Below are 11,661 nucleotides of genomic sequence, written 5' to 3' on the forward strand. Positions count from 1 at the left end.
AATCATGTTGTCATAAAAAGAACAACTGCGGGTGCATCCCAGTTGCAATCCCGTCACGTTCCAGGTCTGGTAAGCGGACCACGGGCTGAAAACCGCTGATCTAGATGTCTAATAGCAATTGGGCACTCCACGTCACGGAATTGCCAATAATCAACTGGCTTTGTATTGGCCCCATTGCTTTCTATAAATGTTTGTGTTCCCTTGCATGTACTAAAGTAGTTGACTAATCTGTAACTTTTTTTTCCTCTAGTTTATTCAGAGTGTGCAGACCTTGTCACAGCTGCTTTACAGTCTTCAGGTAATTTGTCTTTGTCTTTTCTTTTATGGTTAGCTCCACTGTAGCCAAACATTTAAGAGTCAAGTCAAGCTCTAAGATAAGCCAAATGTATTTCAACTGTGCGCACAAGGTGTTTGCAATGTGACAATCTCCTTTTATGGCAGTGCTTCACTCCCAATCCTTAAATTTTGATTTCAAGCAGGATTTGCCCTGTGTTTCCCAGTGCATGTGAAAGATGGATACTTGAAATAGTCAGTAGCTAAAGCGATTGCTCAATGTTCATTAGATGACAATACAAACACCTGGACTCTGTAGTTTACATACATAGCATGTATGCATAAATATTGTGTTACTGTGTAATTCATCAGCTTTAAACATTTAATATTATACATACACACACATGCAGCTGTGGCCAAAAGTTTTGCATCACCTAGAATTTTATGATTTAAACATTTAAAAAACAAAACAAAAACAAAACTATATGAACAGAATTTTAGATATTTTATTTAACGTCAGGTAATCAAAGAAACTACAAAATGGTATCGCAAGTGTCTACCAGAAGCCATAATAGTAGTACAGTATTTCATGTTAGATGTTAGAAATGTGACATTTTTTAATTTGTCAGTTTTTCATTAAGTATATGGGGGAAAACAACTAAAAAGCGGTATGTAATTCAATATGTTAACGTTATTCAGCCGGTTTCATTCGACTTTATGAAGCAAAATGAGGAAAACGTTCTATAGGGTGAAGCAAAACTTCTGGCCATCACTTTAGAAATAGACTTGTCAAAATATTTTTTAAAGTAGTAATCAATATTATTAGTTCAGTAACTTGCATAATCGGTTTATTAAAAAAACAAAAAACGATAACCTTTCATTCTCCCTGTGCGTCAGGCCATCATTGCGCAACAAGACAGCTACATGGAGCTCCAGCGTGCATCGCTGCCGGACCGGGACAGGCAGAACCGGCTGCGGGGCAACGGGCTGCTGGAGCAGGAGAAGCAGCGCAACTTCGAGAAGCAGCGGGAAGAGATGGCCAACTTCCAGAAGCTGCAGAGCCAGCTGCGTCTGGAGCAGCAGCGCTGGGAGCGCGACCGGGAGAAGCAGCGGCGGCTGGCCGAGGTGGAGGAGGATAGGCTGAAGGGGCGCGAGGAGGAGTGCCGGCAGCTCCAGGATCGGCTCCGGATGGAGCACGAGGAGCTGGAGAAGCAGCGGGAGAAGTACCAGCAGGACCTGGAGCGTCTGCGGGAGTCCACGCGGACCGTGGAGAAGGAGAAGGAGCGGGTGGAGCAGCAGAAGTATAATCTGAGGAAGCTCAAGACCATGTCCTTTGCACCAGACACATCGCAGGTAAGACCCCCCGATTTTGAGACCTCAGCTGCGTTCTACAAGTAAAGTGCCGGGTAGGTATTTGAGGAGGGTTAGGTTTGGGGAGGGTTTTTTTTTTTTTTTTTTTTTTTTTTTTTTAACGAGCTTACTTTTTTACATGCATCAATGTGCGTTTGTAGTGGTGGTCAGTGTGTTTTGGTTTAGCAGATGTAAATAGCAAGAAAGCTGAATCATGTATGTTGTTCGCAATGTTGTAATGCCAAAGTGTTACCACTTGGAGGCACCTATTGCTCAGAAATGTAGACTGCCTGGATTTTTCAAGTATTCTACTTGTGTTAAATGGATACAGTTTTTTTTTTTTACTGCTGAGTGTGCATCATGATATAAAACACAATTTAGTCAGAATATCTATATTTTGACGGATTGCCAAAATAGCTTGAAAAGGAATATTTATCAAATGTTATCAGATATATATAAAACTCGTAAGCGTTAGATGCCTCGGTTACATCCCCATTGCCCAGATATGCATCCCCTACGGGTGTTAATCATTTTTTAGTAGCTTTACGGAAACCAATATTTTTTTTCTAAACCTGGCAGTTTGACATATTATGCAAGTTGCTGCCTGTCTTAGTTTGTGATGAAGACCAATTAAAAATAATAAAACTTGCGGTTCTATGAGTCATTCCCGAGTTAATAAGGTACATTTTTTTTATCGTCTTTTTCATTTTCATCTTGCGCTTTTCTTCAAGGCCTCTGGCTGTATCTGAATTAGGCTGTGTAAGTTATTTTCTCTGGGAACAGGGAAAGGCAAGGTGAAAAAGAGGAACTTCTTTACCTGTGTAGTGTTTTTAATCTATTGAAGTCGTCTAGATTGGCTTAAATAAATACTATTAATCAAACCTGCGTATGACAACCATGGTCAAGAGACCAGCTAAAAATGACAGCAATAAATTGAGGCTATATAGGCTATATATATATATGTATGTATGTATGTATGTATGTATGTATATATATATATATATATATATATATATATATATATATATATATATATATATAATATATTTATGAATGAATGAATGAGAGAATAGAATAAGAAATAAGACCATGCAGCAGGTTTTTCCTTCGCTTGCAGCTCAATGGCAGCAGAGGAATATAACTGCCGTGAGCAACATACTGCTAGTTAGTACAGTGTGCTTAAATAAGGGTGAGCTGGGCCCTAGCAGAGTTTAACCGGTTTATCTTCTCCTCATGTACTTGTGAGACCTGTTTACTGATGGGGTGATGGATAACAAAGACTGTTCCGTGGGAAAATGCACTAAACTTTTGTAATTTGAATATTGTTTATACCAGTCAAGCAGAAAGTAGCCCAGGGTGGAGGCAAGTTGCTGCTTACTACTTCATGCAATGGAACAATTACATTTATTTAAGCATTTTATGAATTGAACACCGCCCCACCCCCCCTTTTTAATCATTGTCTTTTTTTTTATTCTAGCAAGTACAGTATTTAACAAACCTTCTTGCATAACACACGTTGCACACATGACACAGCCAGATGCAGTGCTAGCCACTCCAGGCTATTTAGCTTTTCTGTTTGCCACAGTCCCACGCTGGTAGTTTTTAATACCCATGTCCGTCCAGTTCTTGCTATTTTATTTGAGTTTTCTTTTTTTTTTTTGTTACAACAGCTTTGCACTGCAAGTAACAAGCTCTGGTGTGTCTCGAATTCCACCTATAATAAAGCCTGGAATGCCCTAAATAACATTAGGGATGTTAGATCCTGTTTCATTTCCTAAACGTTTGAACTATAACATACATGTATTGGAACTTTTTTGTAACCAATGGTCCTAACATTGTCATTTGTGGGTAAAATGTTTCTCCCTTTGTCTCCTCCTGGCTGTCATCTGTAGTGGGAGCAGCAGTGATGTGAGGTTTGTTACAGTGGTTAAGAATGACCCTGCTGCAAAAAAAACTTTTTTTTTCTGGGAAATTGCATCTAGATTTACACTGTAACATGCATCAAGCGAAGTCTTAATGGAAAATTACAAAGATGAGAGAGATAGCAGAGTGGTTTATTCCCATGGCCGTGGCACTCCTTTTTATAGTTCCAGGAAAGAACATAACCGTGGCGGCATGCGCAAAGTATGCAACAGAAACAGTAAGTGCTAGGCGAATATAGATAAATGATGGACTGTGTCATGACAATGAATCAGCAGCTTTCAGCCTGGGACGTTTCTGTCTTGCTAATGCCAACACAGTTATAATTGCCTGTAAATTACTGGGAATGAGTAAAAATAGGTGCGTCTTATTATTATTATTATTATTATTATTATTATTATTAGCAGACGCCCTTATCCAGGGCGACTTACAGTTGTTACAAGATATCACATTATTTTTACATACAATTACCCATTTATACAGTTGGGTTTTTTTACTGGAGCAATCTAGGTAAAGTACCTTGCTCAAGGGTACAGCAGCTGTGTCCCCCACCTGGGATTGAACCCACGACCCTCCGGTCAAGAGTCCAGAGCCCTAACCACTACTCCACACTGCTGCCCTAAAAAGTTGAATTGTGTCTTTTATGTAGTCTCGTGTACAGTTGTGTTCCTGTAAACAGTAATCTATTGCCAATAATAAATGTAATCCTGAGGCTCTATTGCTGCTGAGTGTGAAATTACCTGTAATTCAGTATGATTCAGGGTCCTCTATACTTCCTTGTTTTCGATTATTGCTCGAGTAAATCACAGGTGTCAATCTGGTGTGACCTTGAGAAGGTGTTTTTGCATATCACTGACTAAAAACCACTTACGTAAAACTACTCCTGTCTGACGGCTCTGTAGCAATTGTGGATTTGTAATAAATGGTATTGCTGTGATTTAAAAAATGTAATGTAATTTTGTAACAAATCAAATACATGAAACACATTACTTTTTGCATACAAACTGCTTGTTGCTGATAATTACATTTTAAGTTGTGTAGCTTTGCTCGGGCATGTACTGTCATTTTTGCAGTAGGCAGCTTCCCCACACTAACAAAGAGGCTCTGTAGTTATTCCTGTCTTGGATGTGATCAAGGCAGAACGGTTGTCTCTGGGGTTTTACTTCTCATCTGTGATTTTCAACAAAGCACACATAAATATACCTTTCATGAGCGCAGTGGGGAAAAATAAAAAATCTTTTAAGACTCTATGTAGTAGCTTCAAAACTTGGACACTTTGAAAACACACTTTTGAGAAGTTGTGATCTCTTCAGGAACCCCTGGCGCCATTGCTGTGATTTTTATCTAGCATTTTATTTTGCATTGAGCTTGAAAATATTCTCTGGGAGCAAAACTATTCAGGACTCCAGCGTCTTCAGGACTCTAGCATGTGAACATAAATGAGTCGTCTTTTGTCAGTTGGTGAATAAAGCACTATTCTTTACAATTCTGTTTGATTTTCTGTGTTTATATATATATATATATATATATATATATATATATATATATATTGCTGTCAATTGTCTTAGTTTTTTTTTTTTACCTTAAGCAAAAGATTTGAAACTGAGTCATATAAGCATGTGTATAAAGAGGAGCCTTTTTTTAAATTTAAGAGCAAATGTATATTTGTGCTAATGTAAACTTCAATCAAATGTTGCTTAAAGCAGAGCAGCAAAAATGAATAAAGGTGGTAATGAATGCAGGGTTCTGGGATCTGAAACCACACCATATGATTTACAAGTGGGAACTCATTCATTTAAAGCAAGAACTGGCACATGGCCAGCACACATTATTATTATTATTATTATTATTATTCTCATGTCAGTCAGGTCTTTGTGCTCCTGTTCTTTCTCTCCTATTTTATTTTTCTTCTTGAAACACTACAGTACGTTACAGAGTATAACTTGAAAGTTAAACAACGCAGCATCTGTTTTCTCTATAAATAATAATACAGACGCACACTTGCTAGGGAAAGGTGGTGCTGCAATACAATGCATTTATCTGTGCTCTGCCGGTTTGCTGCAGATTTCTCCAGGGTTATGGCTTGACAGGTCAGGACGCCTCCTTTTAAGCCCATACAGGTGTGCGTGAGTTAAGAATTGAATTGTGCTGCTTGAAGCAGAATAAAGCGGTGTTCAGATTCTTGGTAAAGCATACTAAAAGCATGCTTGCTCTTTGTAGAGCTTATGGTATCTTAATAAAATGAACGCCACTATCCAGGCATACAGACAGTATGAGGTGATACATTGGTATGCTTTGTGTTACTTGCCTGCAGGTTTACTGCCTTGCTAAACTTCTGTTAGAAGGTTCTTTTGAGGATTTTATTTCTCGTGGCTACTGACGTAACTCTTAGCTATTTGTTTAAGTGAAATTAAACTGCTCTCCCTTTTGGGCATTTGTTAGGTGACCGTGACTTGTCTGCTTTGTGATAAGTTTGCCTTGATCCAAAAGACAATGCCTGAATGAATATATTTCAAATGATATGACAAGCGGAATCACTGTCATTCTAAATCCTGTTGTCCTGCTATAGCACAAAACAGTACAGCTTGGATAAGCAAATGTCACCAAGGGTGCATTGACGGCAAAGTGATTTTTTTATTATCAATAATCGGGACAGACTAGAGGACAAGGATTTTTTTTAAAATTTTTATTATTTTTGTTTTTATTTTGACAGTCACTCTGTGCGCCCTAGTATAGCTTAATGAGATGGGTTGATTTGACCTTTCATCACATATACAGTAGGTGTGCATATTTTAGATGATTGGCTGGGACCTAAAGATCCATTCTCGCGAAGGCTTTTGTTTTGTTTTGAGACCAAGTCATTTTTATATTGCAGTGTGAACACAAAAAGGCCCGTGCAAGGCCACACAATTTCAAACCATAAACGGCGAGGCCATGGTATACCCCGTGAAGCAGCCAGGCAGCCCCTGACTGCTGCTAGCTGTTATGCTGCTGGAAACAGCTGTAACTTATTAGGAGGCCTCGTTTTTGTTGCATTCGTTTAGAGGAGGAGGAGATGGGTTAATACAAATCGTATAACTTATGAATTGTGTGAGAACTGGATATTAGAGTATGTGAACTTGGCATTGAGCAACAGAACAGATTGGCTCTCGTTTTATTTGAATATATATATATATATATATATATATATATATATATATATATATATATATATATATAATATATATATGAGCGATTTTAATAAAATGATGCATGGAGTAAGTCCAACTGTCCATTTATTTATTTATTTTAAAAGACTGGTTGTTCTAGAAGTTTTTTTTTAATCTTTTAATATAGTTATGTTTTGTACAATGGAAACAGTGTTTTCTTCTATGATGTCATGCTTGAATTCAGATACTGTGCGATTTGGGGAAATCTGATTGTGTTACACAAGAGCTGAAAGGCTCCTTTCATTACCTGTGAACAGAGGAGATATATTTGTCAGATACCATCATAGTGTTGTATTGTATGAGAACTGCCTATGTCCTACTAGTTTTATAGATAAAGTATTTCCTGTTTAACTACAGGGATATTGTTCCGCATCCTGATAATGTAGAGGAAGGATTCTCTTTAATTATTGATTTATTGAGGGGGTTTACTACTAGTCTTTCAAGCGTAAGATTTTTTCAGAACACTTCTTTTTACTCCCAGATCAGGTTTAGTGGAAAGTAATCCACTAAAGTAAACGTAGATATGTAGACTTTTTACATTTTGCCTTTTATAAGAATTACAATCAGTGAAGCTTCTCATTTGAAGTCTGTAAACCAACTGTATTTTGTAAATAAAGCGCTCCAATAGGGGTCATGTTGTCTTCCGTTCCCCGTGGCTGTAATTAAGACGCTTTGTTCAAAATGCTTCTAGATGCAAGAACACGTACATTCCAAACGTCTTTGAAGTGCAGATGTCTTTTAGTATAAGGTTATACTGTGTGGTTTCCAAATCGGTTTTAGCTGAATTCTGGTCTGCGGTCCATAGTTACTGTCTGGAAGTTACGTATTAACGAAATCATCTAATGTCGTCTATGACATGTACCAGTGTGTGTTATTTTCTCTGCGAGATACCAGTGATTGAGACCATTCTTGACATTAACACTAGGCCCTGCTTGTGTGCATCGGCCTTTCCTTAATTATACAAGTATAACCTCTCTTTTTATGTTCTGATAAGAAAGAAGTGTGCTTAAAACACGCACTTTTGTGTTTTTGGTTTTTATTTATTCTAGGGCCATAACCGGAGTCATTCCATCAGTTTTAATGGAGATGGGTTCCTGAACAGCGAAGGCGCCCTTCAGCTGCCTGTGAAGCCACAGGGCCGTTCAAGTCAGTCTGTGGCAGGGGCAGATTACATGCAGCGGCCCGAAGTCTTACTGAGGCGAGAGAACAGCACGGCAGAGTCCCGGCCCTTGCTCCCCATCAAGTCCGAGGTGCCCATCCACCTGATCAGCACCACCAACCAGCTCCACAAGCAGACTGGCGTGCAACAACGCATCCCCACCAAGCTGGCCCTCCTCTCCTCCAAGGGTAAAGAGAAGGGCAGCAGAGGCAAGGGATCCCACAGGACGGAAAGCGCAGGTCAGCGGGGGGGGGGGGACGGGGGACTGGAAGTGTCTGTCCCATCTGCTTGCCATCAACCGTACTGGCAGAAAAGATTAGTCTAGCCTGTGTTATGATGTTCCTCTTTCCCTCCCTCCCTCCTATTTGTCCATGTTATTTTTTATTTTTTATTGCACTGTAAAGGAGTTTTGTTGACTGATTTTGTTGGAAAAGGACAGAAGAGTGACAAGTGATTTGGGTTTTACTTATGTGGGCCTTTTTTTTTTCTTTTTTCTTTTAAACAGCTGCAGACCTGAGGCAGTTGCTACCCCTCAGACTGTCTGGAAAGGAGGATGGTACTTTAAAAACCAAGAGGTCTTGTAGCCCAAACCAAAACTTCCAACAAGGTGCAGGAGACATCCCTGAAATGCAGACTGGGTTATTTGTTTGGGTAGAGGGGGAAAAGAGAATTTTTTTTTGGGGGGGGGGGTGTGAAGTTATATTTTATTGAGGTGCTTGAATACAAATTCCTGTCCGTTTCTACAAAATACAGGGATGGAAATAATACTCCCATTGGATAGCAGTTTGATCCATTTCTAGTTTTACTTTTAAGAAACACCTGTGCTAGGAGCCTTATTTCCACCCTTAAAATGGATGTCTATATATTTTTTTATGCTTTTCTAGAACCAGTAAGCCCTCCAGACAACCATTCCGATGCCACTCATCTGTCCCCACACGGTGTGCAGAAACAGAACAGCCAGGGATCGCTGCAGACCCCCTCCCCACAGCCCAGCATCGCCGAGGAGATGACCAAGGAGGACGTCATCTTTTTCTAATCTGCCCTCAGGAGAGAGATTTATGGACAGCTGGTTGCACATTAGAAAGATAGGCATTGAAGATAATTTAGCTACTGGGGGGGGGAGTAAAAGGTGGTTTATTTTAAAAATTAAGGTACTTTTGTTTTTAAATTGCAAGGAATGTATTTTAATTTTGCCAGTAACCTGTGTTTATAATTAACCTAGTGTAATTTTAATCCTGATCGATAGCCCATAGATGTAATTACCCCTGTGATTCGTTACATGAAGAGATTCGATTTATTATTTTTTTAATGGTTTATTTACTTGCCTTTCCAAAGACTAAGACTTCCTGATGCAACCGAAACAGGTGGAGTTAGCGCTAGTTGGCTCTGTAGGAAGTATTTGAAATATTTTTTAAAAACCACTTGACAGTGAAGCATTAAAACACTGCTGTGAGGAGTTGTTGTTGTTAAATACATGTTCTGCACTGGTAATCATTCTCAATAACTGGGGAGGATCTCAAGGAAAGTACGTGCAGTAAGAATACGTTACCCGATAAGCGCTATGCTTGGAGAGCCACACTTATTCATATAGCAGACAACAGTCACACTGAACATAAAAAGGGCAGCAGCACCACATTGTGATTTTGCTCTGAAATTGGTAAATCCGCTTGGGTTAGCCTACATTCAGTCAAGCACCCAGTGGAAAGCTGTGACCCCATTTGGATTCGGCAACACTCTTATTGGTCTGCATGACAAGCCTTAGTCCAGGGACAGTTGAAAGGCGTACAGGTTTAGTGGATCGGTCATGCTGCTTTTAAACTTTAAGTGCTTAATCAGCCTCACAATGCCTGACTACTACTAGATATTATCAACGACTTGCTGTGACCAGCTTCATTTCCCAACCTGTCCTCAAGCAAGCACTTGTGGGACCAGCTTGGGAGACCAAGTCTAAACAGACACTCCACTGGCACTCCCAGGGTGCAGTATATTCTTATTCTGGGTGTCTCACTTTGGGGGTCAGAGGTTAAAGCAATAGTAACATGTATCATTCTATCACTTACAGACTTTCAATAAGTACATGGCATACAGAAGATAACAAAAAGTACTATACCGTGAATTGTAGGTATCTTTTTAAGAATAAGTCATTCCCAAGGCATGGGTTACCATGAGATAAACTGAGGTAACTGGGTTCTTATTTTGAGTTTGACAAGTGTGTGTAAAGGGTGGGGGGGGGGTTATTTTCAGGACTGCATTCGTGAAAATGGAGATCTGGAAACGGGAGGGGCTTGGTTTGAAAATTTAAGAGGTGCTGACCTGTAGTTTTACTGTTCTGTAACAAAATGGTTATCACATTGTGTTCTAGCCCATATCTATCTTGCACAAATCCAGACTGCCACCCCTTACTCACAATTATATGTGTAGAAATGCGTCAGACTGGCTCTGGGACAGCAATGTATTTGTTCATTGTTTTAATAATATACACACACCACTCCCCTCAACTCAACAGTGTAACTTCATGCCCAGGTTATTCATTTAACTTCCTTATGAAAAGGCCAACGATGCTACTGTATCTGGTTCAAGTTTGCCAAAGCTTTAATACTTGTTTTTTATATAAATATATATTTAGGTAATTCTATTTACAACATGGGGAGGTGGGGGGAGCTCAACTTGTAGTAACAACCTAATATTGCGGTTTAAAGGGTCACTTAAAATAAATGTTATCTCTGTGCATGTGTTTAAAACAGCAACCCACTGCACAGCTTACAGGTCTAAAAGGAATGCATTCTAGTAGGGCTGTGATCACACCCAAAAAAACTTTACGGGACACGGTGGTGCCTAAATATTTATGTGAAAACTGTACATATATTTTTTTCCTTATTTATTTTCTCTAATAGAATTGTACTTGCATTTTTTTTATTGCTCGTTTTTGCTGATTTTAGTAAGGATGAGATTTTTGTTATTTGATTACTGATAGACGATTGGTAAATGCAGAAATGACTGCAAACTTCCTTCAGTCTCGTGCTCCTTCTGCAGAAAAGGCAGCAGCTATTGTTTTGCTTGTTATTAAACAAAAAAAAAATAGTAATAAATCATGTTGATTAGTCTTAAAATATTAAAAGGGTGATCAGAATATACTAGCATTCGCTACTTAAAGCAAAGTTCAAACTAGAAACAAAAACTGATTTGGATTTGAGGATTTTTTTTTTTTCCGCAAAAAAGTGTTACTAAACTTTTAGCAGTTCCAATACTCTGGGTCTTGAAATGCTTGAGAATATAAGCTTGAGACAGTTTTACTGAAGGAAATTGAACACTTTTTTGTTTGTTTTATCTTTGTAATAGAATCATTCCTTGTGACTGCCAAGGATAATAATGGAGTATCTTTTAGTTTCAAGAGAACACGCACGCGCACATACAAATCTGCTTACAGCACCTTGCTGCAGTTTTAAGCTTTAGTAGTTGTGCCATTGTGTACTGTCAATAAATATTGGCTTTTTTTATTTTTTTTATTTGTATAAATGCATTTCTTTTATTTTTTTATATGAACTGTTGAGCACTTTATAACATTTCTGCATATGAAGTACTGTTCTTGGGGCGCACTCTACAAAAGCTGCAGTTGCATTTTTATATAAATTTAAAAAAAACATGCTAATGCAACAAGCAGTTTGCTATTTTATTTTGGTTATGTAGCTGAAACTGCGCCACTGTCTTAACTGGCTTCTCTAGCTAGTCCCTCTTTTTATACAAAGATGG

The 11,661-nt window shown here is 38.8% G+C and overlaps 1 protein-coding gene across 2 annotated transcripts in view; it reads left to right on the top strand.

Annotated features, from left to right (window-relative positions):
* Window positions 1-11,414, top strand: part of LOC117401423 (rho guanine nucleotide exchange factor 18-like) — a 47,124-nt gene extending 35,710 nt beyond the window's left edge. For both annotated transcript variants that reach the window (XM_059014854.1, XM_059014853.1), the window contains exons 27-31: window positions 251-298; window positions 1,171-1,626; window positions 7,802-8,150; window positions 8,417-8,518; window positions 8,796-11,414. In XM_059014854.1, the coding sequence (XP_058870837.1) occupies window positions 251-298; window positions 1,171-1,626; window positions 7,802-8,150; window positions 8,417-8,518; window positions 8,796-8,947 (1,107 nt within the window). In that variant the 3' untranslated portion in view covers window positions 8,948-11,414. The remainder of the gene's footprint in view (window positions 1-250; window positions 299-1,170; window positions 1,627-7,801; window positions 8,151-8,416; window positions 8,519-8,795) is intronic.
* The last annotated feature ends 247 nt before the right edge of the window (window positions 11,415-11,661 follow it).

This window comes from Acipenser ruthenus, chromosome 49 (assembly GCF_902713425.1).
Source record: "Acipenser ruthenus chromosome 49, fAciRut3.2 maternal haplotype, whole genome shotgun sequence".
Lineage (NCBI taxonomy): Eukaryota > Metazoa > Chordata > Actinopteri > Acipenseriformes > Acipenseridae > Acipenser > Acipenser ruthenus.